General features: G+C 43.6%; 2 protein-coding genes across 11 annotated transcripts; one reads left to right on the top strand and one right to left on the bottom strand.

The window, feature by feature from the left end:
- Positions 1-441: 441 nt before the first annotated feature.
- rfx1b (regulatory factor X, 1b (influences HLA class II expression)) lies at positions 442-12,916 on the bottom strand. Of its 9 annotated transcripts, none has more exons than XM_035636419.2 (18): positions 12,762-12,916; positions 11,200-11,575; positions 8,027-8,124; positions 7,806-7,898; positions 6,376-6,449; positions 5,951-6,242; positions 5,680-5,861; positions 5,456-5,575; positions 4,975-5,099; positions 4,741-4,859; positions 4,081-4,184; positions 3,824-3,975; positions 3,507-3,604; positions 2,971-3,120; positions 2,667-2,878; positions 2,421-2,574; positions 2,289-2,334; positions 442-2,209 (listed from the first exon to the last, which is right to left on the bottom strand). In XM_035636419.2, the coding sequence occupies exons 2-18, from the start codon at positions 11,546-11,548 to the stop codon at positions 2,061-2,063; spliced, it is 2,517 nt and encodes an 838-aa protein (XP_035492312.1). In that variant the 5' UTR covers positions 11,549-11,575; positions 12,762-12,916; the 3' UTR covers positions 442-2,060. The 9 variants fall into 9 exon arrangements, with proteins under 9 accessions (XP_035492312.1, XP_035492317.1, XP_035492316.1 ...); XM_035636424.2 differs by having other exon boundaries at positions 442-2,206; XM_035636423.2 differs by having other exon boundaries at positions 4,975-5,096.
- On the top strand, positions 12,351-14,459 carry rln3b (relaxin 3b). 2 transcript variants are annotated; one of them, XM_035636453.2, is made up of 5 exons: positions 12,351-12,540; positions 13,343-13,432; positions 13,534-13,571; positions 13,754-13,879; positions 13,968-14,459. In XM_035636453.2, the coding sequence occupies exons 2-5, from the start codon at positions 13,395-13,397 to the stop codon at positions 14,243-14,245; spliced, it is 480 nt and encodes a 159-aa protein (XP_035492346.1). In that variant the 5' UTR covers positions 12,351-12,540; positions 13,343-13,394; the 3' UTR covers positions 14,246-14,459. The 2 variants fall into 2 exon arrangements, with proteins under 2 accessions (XP_035492346.1, XP_035492347.1); XM_035636454.2 differs by lacking the exon at positions 13,343-13,432 and having other exon boundaries at positions 13,968-14,457.
- The last annotated feature ends 251 nt before the right edge of the window (positions 14,460-14,710 follow it).

Genomic DNA, 14,710 nt, shown 5'->3' with positions numbered 1-14,710 from the left:
CAGGTCGTCTTCAGCACATGCATGGCAGTACATGCTCTCCAGTAGCTTCTGTAGTTCAGGTGGATTCATGAAATATGATGATTTGGGGTTGGAACATTCATGGGGTATTTGCTTCTTAGGTTTCACGTTAACTTAACGTGTACAAAATGAAATGGCCCAGAATTTATTTGTTCAGAGTAGGTTTGGTGGACAGGTGGTGTATTGTGTGTAAGCTCTGGGAATTTGACAATGAACATTGAGGGTCTAATGAAATATACTATTGGGTTGCATTATGGGCAATGTAGGAGCCAGTGGTTTTGGTGCATGATCCACACTAGTGACTGAATGTCAGGATATCTCCATCACCACTGCTTCTATTTTAACCTTTATTTATTTTTTAAATAACTCGACTTCATAGAGGAGCAATGACATGGAGTGGACAAAAAGAAATTATGGCACAGGTTTTGGGAGCAATCACATCTTTTTAGTTAACAGTGAGAATAAAGCTACAAATGTTGATCACAGACTTACGTACAAAGTTCTTCAGAATAACAGGAGGATTTCATTTTTGTAAAATATTCAGCAGCACAAGCGAGGGACCCAATCCAAGTCACAATCTTTGTGATTGACATCGCAGTTAGTCGATTTAAATTTTTCCAGGCAGATTTTGTTCTTTACCCTCACCATATGAATAAATGTAAAAATACCCTTTTCCCTATTTAGTACTCTTTGGTGGGATCTTAAAACCATATTGTCCTGCAGGAAATGCCCCTATGAGAAGCTTTTCAATTTTTTTTTATCAGTATCAAAGTCCGACACCTAACAAAATCATCTCTTCATGCTGTCTGTGAAGATGCCTGTTGAGCATGTGCTCTTTGGAAAGGGTTAATTTAGAAAGCCACCACATTCACATCATGCTTGGCCCATCATCATCACAATAAAAATATAGCTCAATACTCTGGATGGTGGACAAACCACGACATGTTTCTTAAGGCAATAATGGTTCGACAACATACAAACATTTTAGATATACGACATTATATAGGTTATCTGCAATATATTCCACATAGAAACCCAGAAAATAAACATCTACTTTTACACTATAAAAACAGAGAGAGTTGTAGCTGGTACAGAGGTTGCCATGGATACAATGTAGGATGAGCTTTGGCCTGTGGCTGACTCAAGTTGCACTATTTATCAGTGTGTGTGGTGGAGTGGGACTGATTGTTCATGTGTAAGGGAAAGATGATGAGTTCGAAAGAATGGATGGATGAAGAGCAAACTGGGTGGACTTATCACAACAAAGCTCGACTGTCACCATCTGATTTTTGTTTTTTTTAACAGCAAGCAAAAGTTCATCACAACACCAAAACTACTTCACAGGACCTTCATTTATTAATCCACTGCTACAGAATATATAGAACACAAGCGTTTTTACTTTTTCAGGCTATTAATCTCGCAAAGGCACAGGGTATAGGTTGGCTGGCCAAATGAATGAGAAATCACAAAGTCAAATATGGCATCCACAAATCGCTCTAAATTCAACATAATTCAACACAATTCATGGTGCAGTATCATTCCAGATGCTACTCTGAGATTTAGAAAAAAAAAGAAAATTATATTTCATTATTTATATTTCAGAACATTGCTGTTCAATAAAGTCCAGCTCCTCTGCATAGTCCTTTGCTTTAGAGGTAACTTAAGAGATATTTTTGAGTTTAGAGTACAATGAGAAATGCTGTGGTCATTTCATCTCTCCCTCCACAGCAATCAGGTCAGTGGTTAAGGCAGGGCAGCAGGGGGTCGAGGATACACTGTATAGGTTAGTTTAGAGGAAGGCACAGGGAAGGATTGCAAATGATTGGGTGAAGGCCAAGAGAAAGAAGAATGGTGGCAAAAAAAAGTGGAACATGCATAATTGGCAAAGGGCTCTCCCGCTTTCTCGAACACTTTGCACGCGCACCGGACGACCACATGCTCGACATCAAACATCCAAGTAGGTGACATAATGGGATGACATGATGATGAATTTAGAGCACAGGTGGGTGTGAGGTGGCGCATGTGATTATTCAGACGCTTGGCTAAGGTGTGTGCAGATTTAAAGTTGTCCTGGGCTGCTTGGCGGGCGGCTCCATCGACTCCTCATCGACCGCACTCAGAGAGCTGGACTGCAGCACTAGATCGCCTCCCTCTTCTTCGCTCTCCTCTTCCTCGTCCTCTTCTTCTTCTTCTGACGGAGAACGACAGTGACACGACAATGAGCAAAACATTAAAAACCTATTTGTGAGGAGAACCACAAAGAATTTTACCTTTTTCCAGGTCTGGAGATGTTCTTCTCTTGACTGTGCTGGCAAACTGCAACACAGAGAAAGGATAACAGGATCAATATATAAACAGACGCAGGTTGCATTATGTGATGAACTGTATATGCAGGTACATACTTCTCCCATGACAGCAATGGGTGTCTCTCCTTTAGCCTGGGCCACCCTGTGCTCTATCAGGTAGTACATGTACTCATCATACAGCAGGCGGATCAGGTGGAAGGAGCCAAAGCTTGCAGCACTGCGCAGAGTCAGGTCCCGGATTACCATTGAACTGGTTAGAAAGCAGAAGAGAGATATACCAAATTTACCAAGTATTTTTTGTGCTGCATCTTTATAGATTGTTCTTTTTCTTTTCCCACTCACCTATAGAAGGACCAGTTGAGCAGGAAGACCTTGGCGGCCTTGGGTAGAGCGGCAGAATTGTGCTCGTAAGGCTTCAGGGCCTGTGTGACGACACCATCCAGCCAGGTGGCCCACTGCTCCAGAGAGTTCTGCTGCTGAAGAGTCATCTTAAAGTCTTGCTCCAGCCTCTGAACCACGAGGTCTTCACACTGACACACCCAGGACGCCTGCTCCTGAGGGGGAAATACGGGTGGGTTCAGGCTTCTGCTTTGTTTCACTTGAGAGTCAACACGGGGAAAGGAGAGAGAGACTATTACAGACAGACCTGTACATTGGTGAAGTCTACTCGGTTGAGGTCGGAGAGCATCTGGTTGATCTGGGCCGAGTTCTGCAGGACAGCGCGAGCGGCCTGGGCCAGGTGGTTCAGGCTGGTGTAGCGTCGCAGTGTTTGAGAGAAGGAGCTCACACACACCACCTAGGGAAAGTATGAATAATAAGATATGCTTGATCTTAATAGCTGAAAACATGTAAATGCACATCAAGACCAATAATATAGTGATAGTCCATGATTGGGGGTCACATTTGGATGTGGTAAGAGACACATGTTAACATGCTTGTTGGTTAAAAATTTTGTCTCATCTTAAAATCAACAGTTTTAGCTTCATGGTGAAACATGGTGAATGTGTATGTTTTTATTGTTTAGTTGCAGTTTCCTTGGGAGCGGGAGGTGAAACGGTGTGAAATGCTTAAACTGGATATAGACATCATTTGGATGCGTCTAAAGAGTTGTTTACACTTGGCCATGTACAGTATGGGTGTAAAGGAAAGGAGGCAGAGCTCTGTCTTGAACACAGCAAATACCTTTATGCGAACCATCTCCTCTGGGATGTTCATCATGGCACTGGTCAACCAGTTCTCCAGACTTTTGGCAAAGTTACGGATGGCCTGAGTTAAGGCACCTGATGTTGGGGTGGCGTTGATGTAAAGAGGAGAAAGAGGAAGGATGGGTTTACATTTCCATTTAAACATAAATTAAGTAAAAGAAGAGAATCCTCTCCCCCAACCTTGGCTGCCCCCAGTTTTATGAACAACGTTCCCTCACCCTTTCAGACTGGAATGCTGTAAATCGTATTATTACAGTTTTGTATACAGGGCTCTTACAAGCCTTGGTAACTCACTAGGAATGGGTCTCAGGACGTCGGGGATGAGGATCTCCACCAGAGTCTGGTACAGCAGGTTGTCGCACTCTTTGGTCCAGCGCAACACTGGCTCAAACTTACACAGCACCACCAGGCAGGATTTGGGCAGCCGCTTCTCAGACTCGCTGTGCCTGGGGAAGCGCATGAGACACTCGGAACAGAGGCGGAGATAGGCTTTTCGCAGTCGTCAAGTGTTTTACTCCTCTTCTCCTGTTGTTGGAGTGTGTTTTACTTACAGGTTGAGCGATTCTGTGTCGTTGCTCTGGCTGAACCTCCAGAAGGATTTCCACAGTGTCTCCACGAGAGTGAACTGAAGGTTGACCATCACATCTAGAATGGCCTGTGGGGAGTCACAAACATCACTTGAATGGCAGTAGAGCGCGTACCTCTGCCGAGACCCAACAGTCCCCTGAAATTCAATCAAACTGCACCAAAATGCACACACTCATAGATATCTATCCCCCAAGATTATTCACAAGGATCAATGCATTATTCCCTTGGAAATCAATGACATTTTCCGATCCGCCCCCTCATTTAAAAGGGTTATTTTTTGGCCCATGTCCCATTCTTCCACCAGGTTTTCGAGGAAAACATCCTGCTGTTAATCAAACCAACTAACGTACAAACTGACAGAGGTGAAAACACTTAGGTGTTTAAACTTTCTTTGCAAACTCTGGCATCATGCTTTCTTAATATTTTCACAGAAAATATTTTTTGTTATAATTTTCCCTGTACTAAACTCATTAGTACAGGGAGCTTGTTGTCTTGATCCCACTTGAAACACTTGCACTATACAACAAATTAACCTGGACATCAGACAGCGCAAGGACGCAGACATAAGAATAAGGAATATAATGATCAGCGCGAGTATCCCGTCTCTGTTCCAAGCAGCCTACCTCGCAGTGTTCTCTGTAGAGAGTCTGAAAGGCCTTGAGGTGTTCTAAAAGGATCCCGTCAGGCAGGATGCAATCCTGTAGATCCAGGTCCGCAAAGTCTGGCAGCAGCCTTGACGCCTCTGCACGAGAGTCGGCACAGGCAAAAAAGAATAAACAGAGGTGGACATGGAGATGAAACAGGGAAGTCTTAAGTTTCACATGGTGGACTTGATGCAGAATGCAGATGTTCCTCACCAAGAAACTGCTGATACTGTTGCACCTGTGCTGAAATATCACAGAGGGCCGCTGCCTGCTGTTGACCTGAACCACCTGATGTACCGTTGGTGATCCCCGGTGTCTTGTGAACTGGCTTTATCCTACTAGACAGTACCCAGCATCCAGGGAGACGGAGAGTATTGAGACCCATTATGTTGGAATCATAGATCGTGGAAAACAGGTACAATAAAAATCCTCTTGCTGTTTGAATATTTGAGTATTTTACCACAAAGATGAACTTATAATCACTTGTATTAACAGAATACAGATATGTTAATGCAACCACAATAACATTAGAACGTATATTGCAACTCAGGCACGGATTTAAAGAAATAAACCAACCGGCTAGTCATTTTAGGCGATGATATACATTAATATAATGTCACACTATATTTACATGATTTCAAAGATAATGTGGAAATAACATGTTTCACAAAAGCATGAGTCCACGTGCGGATACCTGTTTTTCTGTGAGAAAGGCTGCTGCCTCATAGCCATGTGCTGTTGCTCATCCATTAGTCTGAGCAGCGGAGAACCAGATTTGATCCTCAGGCCATAGTAGTGGTACTTAGAATTCCCTCTGAAACACAGGCAGGAAAAAAATTAGAACAGTGACCTGAGATACTTTTATACATCAATGTGTGTGTGCGCGCGTGCGTGCGTCCCGTGTGTGTGAGAGTGTACCTGGTTCCTAATCTTCGAGTGCGTAGCCCCATGAAGACGGACCTGATGAGTTTCCCGAAGGACGCAGCATTGACAGGTTCTAGTTTCTGCTCCTGGCAGTGCAGCAGGTAGTGGTAGTAAAGGGTGCAGCGAGGTAGACTCACCCCCTCCGCCCCCTCATAGTTATCACACAGCCACTGGACCTAGGGAAGATTTTTTTATTTTCTGAACCTTCATGTCATAGATTATACCCAAGAGCATTTCTTTTTACTTTCACAACTTCAGTACTCACTGTAGCAGGTGGGGCACGAGAGTTAGGGCTCGAGAAACTCTGTCCTCCTCCTCCGCCCCCTGCTGCTCCTCCCCCTCCTCCCAGCACATAACCTCCCTGAACGATGTAGCCTGCTCCACCCGCGGCAGCTGCCCCGCTATTGGCTCCTCCCGTTGCCAGAGAAACCGCCGAGGTCACGGCTCCAGTAATGTCTGACTCGGAGCTGGGCGGGGCCTCGTAGTAGGTGGAAGAGGAAGTGGGAGGGGTCTGGGAGTAGAGGGGCGAGTCGGAGAAGGGGTAGTTGCTCGATCGACTGGACAGGGAAAGACATGTACAAGTACATGCACACAGTGACATATAAATACACAATGGGTACAACGGTGTGACCAGGATGGTGTGTGATTGATATGCAACAATCAGCCAAAGCGGGTTGCTTTTTTACTCACATGGCGGATGTGGTGAAAGTTGCTTCTCCTGCTCCGTCCACATACTGCACCTGGCCAGAGTACACGTGCTCAACCTGGACGACAAGAAAAGAGGAGGATTTAACGTTTTCTTAAAGCTTTCACACATTTTTTCCAGGGCAGTGCAACAAGATGTAAACACAATATCAGCATTTCATTTCAATTCATTACAAGGTTGTTATGGTGTAAAACATTCAGCAGGCATGGAGCAACATTAGCGTCCATTTGTTGTGTCTATGTTCAACCGATGAAATATTTGTAGTCACTCTCCAACCCTTTTAGCTCTGTTTTTGTTCTCCACCAGGTATTGGGGGAAATATTTGTTTCTTAAATTGCTTCTTGCTCCACAATGTTCTTGCTATTTATTGAATTTTCCTGTGCGCTATTTTGTGCTCGTTAGGCAGTGTATTGTGTTGGGTTTTTTTTTGCGTAAAACCCAAACAGTTAGGTGAAAGATGATTAAGCTCAGTAAAAGCAAGTAGAGCGGCAGAGTTTGGAGATTTAAACTTGTCCACAAATCGACGTCTAGCTGTTAACAGCCATGAAGAATGTGTGTTGTGCTCCACAACTGGGTCAAGAGGGTTTGTGTTCGCAGGATGGCCAGAGCAGCCACAATTTCTGAAAACCGTTTGAAAGCTCACATTCATTATTCTTACCTTATGCTGACGAGGTTGTGTTTTTGTCCCTGTCTGTTTATTTGTTGTCTCTTGGTTAGTTGGTTTGTTTGTCAGCAGGATTACACAAAATCTACGAAATGGATTTCCATAAAACTTTGGTGGAAGGATGGGATGCATGGGAAAATTTTGTTGCACATCCTAAAATTTTCACATTTTCAGCACATTTCCCAGGTAATAATAAATGGATCTTAATAAAAATTAAATCAGGCAGATTTAGGGGAATGATTTCTATGAGTGTGTGTAATTTGGCACAGCTTGATTGAATTTAAGGAGACTGTTGGGCTCTGGCAGAGGTATGTGCTCTACTGAGGGTCATAAATTGTTGACTGAATTTCTTAGTTGGTGTGATAGTTTAAAGACGGGTATTAAGGAATGCAACCGGGAAAATTGAGAAGTTCGGTGGTCTTCTGCCATTACAGTTGAATATAAGAGGTGTGGCAAGGCAAACACAGTACAGTGTTCAGGTTTGCTGTTGTGACAGTGACGGATAAACATGAGAAAATGAAAAAGTTAGAGTGTGACAGAGGTGGAGAGAGATGCAAAGCTTAAGAGAAATGATCTTATTTTCTTCCAAAAGACACAAAGGGGCTTTCTCTCCTTCATCCCTATCTCATACTTGCTGTTTAGAGAGAGTACTGAACACATGAAGACATTATGCAAAGACTTTAATTGAACAAATTCAATGTCTACTCTCTTACACGATAACATGAACAGTCTTGTGTTAGGTTTGTTTACCTCCTGGTTAAGGTGCACAGACTGCAGGTTGTTGATGTGGCCTGTCTGAATTCTCTTGGCTGCCTGCGACACCGCCTGCAACACTGACCTCTGCTGGTGAGTTAAGTCACAGTGTCAGCTGAAACTTCCATCAGCAGTCAACCCTTTGTTTGGAACCTGCTCCTACATGCTCATGCTCGGATGACAAATGAGTGGGGTTTGTAAATATGAGTTGTTCTCACCTGTGGAGTGGTCTGCACTGGTTGGACCACCTGAGTAGGAACGCCGGGGCCCGGTGGGCTGGAGTCCGATAGACTGTCATTGGAGTGAACAGAACCCTCTAGGTATGGCACATGGAGCGAGAGGGAGAAACGTTTCATCAGATGATCAAATAAAACCCAATTTACAAAATCCAGCCACCATCACCACAGGTTCAGTACTCACGACATACTGCTTCCAAATCGTAATAACAGCCGCCACAGTACATCCTGCAACTAAGTTTCGTTTTTTGAGGGGTTTATTTTTTTTTTGCTTGACCGAGGAGAGACTGATGAGGGGAAGGAGGGGAAGAGTATGTCTGACAAACTCTCCTTTCATCCTTATATGTTGCATGAGGAAGGACAGCCTTGGACAGCTAATCTCGCCAGATGGAGAGAGAAATCCCTCCAACTTGTAAACATGCAGATCAGATGAGAGGGAAATGAGAGATACATGAGGGATAAGGATACAGGGAGACATCGGAGGATGGAGGGTGGGCGGGCGGGCGGGCGGGTGGAGGAGATGTTGATATTCCCTTATTTCTTTTTCAAACCCCTCAAGTGAGAAACATTTAGCTTGAAGTGTTTTGCAAGGTCCTGCTCCCACCGTTCAGTTCTTAGTTCAACCTGTAAACGGCTGTAAACATGCCCGTAGTTACACCTGGGTCGTCGCAGAGCCAGCACAACTCTGCACAACCCATCATTCCATTAAAATTGGCATCATGATAGCTGATGGAAAATGAGATTCTGTCTTTCGTCGGACTATTTTGGCTCTAACTGCTCCTTCCTCACATCCATCTGCCAGTTTGACAGGTTTACAACTTTCTATTCAAGCAACTTTACATTCCTTGTATAAGATAATTCAAGGGCAAAGTCTGATGAATTAGTTTTTTGCCAGAGATTGCAGCCTCTGTGTGGTATGTTTAAACCTCAATGCCACTGACATTTCTGGATTAAGAGGGGAAAAGCCTAATAAAGCGGAACAACTGAACATAATAATGAATTACATATTGCTCTGTGTAAAACATTCTGGTCCAAGACTTTATTTAGTTTAACCAGGTTTATTGAATCCTGATAATGCAGACTGGCAGGACTCGACAGAGTAGAGAAGTTTGGAACAGTTTGTACGCAGTGTTGAAACTATTAGTCGAGCAATCTGAGCTGATGCAGCCTTTAAGATGAAACACGAATTATGAGTTTAAAAAATTAAGAATCTTTAGCTGTTTCAGTTGCCAGTTTGACTTAGCACTTCCTGATATACCATGACCTGGATGACTGAGCATCTCCACAGACATAGGCCATTCATCAATTAGTTAATGATGTGTTTATCTGATTCATATCTACAATACCTCTTGAGGACGAAGCACACATAAACACGTTCCAAATCCAGAAACTGGAGGTGCGTTGTGATTCAAGGGGGCTATGGGGTTTATCTGGACAAGTAAGTATAAGTGCTATTGCGTGTTCATCATATTTTAAGCACCTTAATCTAATCCCTTATTTAATTTTCAGATTTTTCCAGACAATTAACTATTTATATTTTGAATACAAATATTACAATATTATATATATATTTAATATTGAATATTCAGAGTATCTCTGAATTTCCCCCCCAACATTTTCAAAGATGTAGGGACCATCATTATAGGCTCCGGTAAAATGTGATGAACATACAACATAACATAACAAATAATACATGTTGAGCAATAACAAATGTATATTTAAATTATTAAATTATATGTTCTGCCATATTAACAGGTGGACATTTGTTTTTAATGGTTAATGCCATTATGAAGTCCCAAGATAAGAACAAGTAGTTTGTTGTTGTCTTGTTTTTTGTTCCATAATATGTTCTGTTCCCCTCCAAGTTTAAGGTTCCACGTACCTTAAACTTGTGTATAGTATAACACAATATGATGTATTGCTGGTTCAATTGAAATACTAACATATAAGAGAGGAGCACAATGTTAAACTGTAGCCCTCTCTCATGAAGCAGTTCTGCTAAATTAGCTGCGTATCAGTGCTGAGGTCAACTGCAGTCCGTGTTTCGGATTTAGGGGGATTTTTGAAAAACATGCACAGTTATTCAGTTAACTTAGTCATCCAGCTCCATGAGACAGATACAAGCCTTGGGCATGTGACTCTCACTCTGGGTGAGAGTGCATAGTGTTACTTGATACTCACAGGCAAAAAGATCCACTAATAGATGGCCCGAAAATAAACATACAGATAGTCTCCAGTATTGGGGTCAATTCTCTCTCATTTGCACTATTTAACACCATATTTAAAAAAAGATTGGTTAAACTAATCTACTTATGTCTAAGCATTTTTATATCAGGATACATTTCAAAAAAAGCAAATTCCTTTTCAAAATCTGGAAAGGGTCCCCTGCTTTGTAAGCACACACCTACATTAGCTACCACAGACGCAGCCTCATCTAATCTTATGCGATGCAAATTGAAAACTTAAAGCCAAGCTAATGTATTAATGATAATGAAAAATCATTATGCCACCAGCTCTCTAGAACAGCAAAAAGCAGCTAAGTAAAAGAAAAGTCAGGTTCCATCCATCAGCCGTCCACGATCCCACGCTTGGGACTACGCAGCCTAGCAACCAAGTCCATCACCTTATTTGGTCCTCATAATGTATGCACCACCCAACCAGGCAGGCGAACTACATCAGCGGTTCTTCAGTCCTGGCTGAATTTACACCTCAGCTGTCCTCATTCAAGACATCTAATCAGAGCTATTCTAAAGATGGCTTGCAAATCACTGGGGCAAAAAACCTGGAACCTGGGATCATGACCAATAACTATACAACCATTGTAACTATTTAAAAGCTCAAACATTTTAAGAAACTAGTTACAAGCATTTCTCTTTGTTGTCATATGGACAAATATTTATACACAACTCTCCTGATTGTAAATAGAATGCAACACCCTGTGCTGGACAAACTTCCGGTCTCTAACCAGGATCCGGCCTGTTGTTTACAGCTTAAAAGAAGACTTGCAGGACAAACTGACGCTTAGCATTTTGTCCCTTCCTGTTGCTTATGTGAACTAGAAAGTGTTCATTTTAAGTTTCTATTAGAAAGGTTTGTATTATATATATATATATATGTATGTATAGGTATGTGTCAGTCATCTCTTTGTCCCTCACCTGTGACAGTGACTATGATGTACTGAGGCGAGCCACTCTGACCGTTAGTCTTCTGAACCGTAGAGTGCTGGATGTCAGGGGTTACATAGTGCTGTGTGGGAGTGGTCAGAACCACTGCCTTCTGGCCCTGGCCCTGGGCGGGTGGCGCTTGAGAACAAAGTGCATCCTGTCCGCTCTTCGAGGCGCCACCTGATTGGTTAGCCGTTGCAGCGGTTCCAGAGGTCGGTTGGAGCTCAGACAGGAAGTGTGCCGTCTTTGCGGATGAGGGTGTGGTGGAAGCAGGTGTTGCTATGGTTACTGTGTTGGCCTGCTGAGGCTGAAGGTCCTCCGAGTATCCAGAAGTTGCCATGGAAACCAATTCTTTGAGGCACTAGTTCTGTGGATAAAAAAAAAACGGATAGAACTCATTAATGAAAGTGGGACATGGAAACAGAAACACACTTGGTTGGTATATCCTCGGTTTTGACCAGGTGGAATTAGTGTGTGTGTGCTCACAGTTGTCTTAAGTGTGTGTGTGTGTGTGTGTGTGTGTGCGTGCGTGCGTGCGTGCGTGCGTGCGTGTGTGTGTGTGTGTGTGCGTGCGTGCGTGCGTGTGTGTGTGTGTGTGTAGGAACATAAACCAGAGGAGGAAGTAGGGCTTTTGTCTGAGATTAAGCAGTAGTCTAGAGCCCTTCCTGTTTGATACCGTACAAGACACAGCGTCAAATGAAGAACCGTAAAAAATAAATAAAGCAACAATTCATTTGATTAAACAATTTTAATCCACTGTGACCATAGAAATGTCAAGTTAAATATTGCAACAACGGACAGTCCACGGCTTTTGCCATCTGGATGTAGACTCGTCGTGTGTCAGACGGGGCGCAGAGCCAACCCAGCGGAGGACAAGCCCCTCCTGCGTCAACCAACACGGCCAACGAGGCAATCATATGATCGATCGACACCGTGTTCGACGAACTCCATGTCAGACCAGAAAAAACTTTTTCAAAGTCACCAAAAACACGACGAAACATTCGGCGACAGCGTCTCCGCATGTACAACTCATACACGATGTACCCCCCCCGAGTGGGCTGTCCCATGTGCTTCCCTGCGCCCGGTGTTTCTGGGCTGCTGGCTTGAAAAGTCAGTTGCGAAAACGAGAGTGAGACTGTAGCTTCCCCCCGCTAGCAGCGCACGTTGACTTGTGACGTCTGAGGCGAGTCGCTGGCGAGTCGCTGGGCTACTGGTGGAGAACAGTCGATAACTGTGCGGCCACGCCGCCGACCACGTCTCACTCCGCTCTCAGTCGTGAACGGAACTGCGGGGAACCGGCTGAGCGTTCTGACAAATGTGACCGGAAAAAAAGTACGACTGACACCACAACACACCCGCCATCTTGTGCTCTTATCACGGATCTGACATCGCCATAACAACGGTCCGCGTTCAGAGAGAAGCCCAGCGACCACTCTCATCACCGACACGCTCGAGCGATCTCACGCTCACGCCGACGGTTGTATAAACAAGCACGCGTTATGAAAATTGACGGAAAATAAAATCATAATTCTGAAAATATGTTACTTTTTCACCTGTCGTTTATCCCAGTGTTGTCCTTTTTGGTCGTTAAAGTTTTTTCCCCCTTAGATTTTGGTTGTTGTTGTTGACTCCCGTTGCTTGGTTCTTGTCGCCAGGACTACCGTGACTATGGCGCCTTGCCTTCACCGGGGCAACTGTTGCTACCCTCTCGTCATCGCCCCGCCCTGCACTAAATGCTGATTGGCTGACTAGGGAGGTGGTCGCAACGTCATTAAAATCGCCGTTCTTTGATTGGAAGACAGTCCCTGTCTGTCACTTTTGCCAGAGCACAATGTCCACTTCTAATATGACTTTTATGATTATTACAGAATGTCAAACTGATAAGTGGAAAACTATGGAATGTCAATTCATTCATTTCATATAAAAGGGATGATACTGTCCCTCATATCTGACCCCCTATGCACGCTTTATAATTAATGTCAATGCAGTGTCACCAGCTATCCTGACAAATCTATCTGTAGTGTGTGTGTGTTTGTTTGTTTGTGTGCGTGTAACTTGAATTGACCACCAATGTATGGCACCCAAGCTGTTATTGGGGTGAATAGAAAGTGATCTTCATCCAATCTAACTGCAGAGCAGACAGCGAGACAAAGATTGTACCGGTGACACAAAACAGAACTCAACTGATGATGACAAAGACAGAAAGGCCATCAAAAGGCCACAGGTGATTAGATAGCCAATAGCTATGGCGACAACACCTCTGACATTAGTCGCTACTTAATCACAACTTCGCTTTTTTCTCTGTGTCCATTGTTGCCCCTAAAGGTCTCAAGTCTTATCTCTGGGCATGATAAAGAGTGGAGGTGAGTTGAAGTCCTTCTCTGTGATGCTGAGGCCTATATAAGCTGTTTGAAAATACAGAAATAACACACACACACACACGCCTCAAGCAACTTCCAGCTTTTGAGAGACCTTCAGTATCATTTAGCTACCACCATGTGGAAGGCAGCATTCTTGACCCTGGTCTTGTTGGTGGCTCTCGTAGACAGGGTGCGCTCCAATGACGGCCATCCCTCTTTCTATGGGGTGAAACTGTGTGGAAGAGAGTTCATACGAGCTGTCATCTTTACCTGTGGTGGTTCTCGCTGGAGGAGAAGCATAGAAGACTCAGGTAAGACTTTGTGTGTGGGATTATGTGCCATGTTTTTCTAAAGCCAACATGTAATATGGAGAGATTTACCCTTTGTTTTTTTTATCAGCTCCTGGAGAAGAAGTCTTTGATCCATGGAACACAAATCCCCTCTCTCAACAGACCAGTGAGCAGGATCCTGCAGAGTCCAAACCATGGAAAGATCAAACGTTGGTTGTGGCACCAGTGGCTGCTGGATTCAGCCACTCAGTTCGCTTGCCAATCTCAGAGGAGGTGCTGGAGGCTCTACGGAGTGCAGATAGGAAAGGACGGGATGTAGTGGTCGGACTGTCCAACGCCTGCTGCAAGTGGGGCTGCAGCAAGAGTGAAATCAGCTCTCTCTGCTGAACCTAGTTTCTTAAATATGTATCTTGTCCTGTCCTTAATGGAGAGCACTTCTCGTTTCTCATGTGATTCCTCCAGTTTCCACACTTACAATTCTTAAAATTACACTTCCCATCTAACTTACCATCCATGTGTTGACTATGGATACAGGAATGTAAATGTGTATCAAAAATGTGTGATTTTCCCAGATTGATATATATGTTTAATAAAGCTTTATGTTGGTGTTAAAAATGACTTTTATTCATCTATCAAAAAATAAAATGGTAGTTCATGCTCACACCTTGTTTTAGACATAGTTTTGACAAGGATTTTGAAATGAAGGAAGTGGTGCTGAGTACATGGAGTGTCCTAATATCCTCAGATTTAACATCTGTCTTTTGTCATTCTACAGTGGGTAGATGCCATTCATGAGCAGATTTACTAAGCACTCACATCCAGTGCAATAAACATGCAACATATTCGCTGTGA

Source organism: Scophthalmus maximus, chromosome 8, assembly GCF_022379125.1.
Source record: "Scophthalmus maximus strain ysfricsl-2021 chromosome 8, ASM2237912v1, whole genome shotgun sequence".
Classification (NCBI taxonomy): domain Eukaryota; kingdom Metazoa; phylum Chordata; class Actinopteri; order Pleuronectiformes; family Scophthalmidae; genus Scophthalmus; species Scophthalmus maximus.
This window is presented reverse-complemented; position numbering and strand designations above follow the sequence as displayed.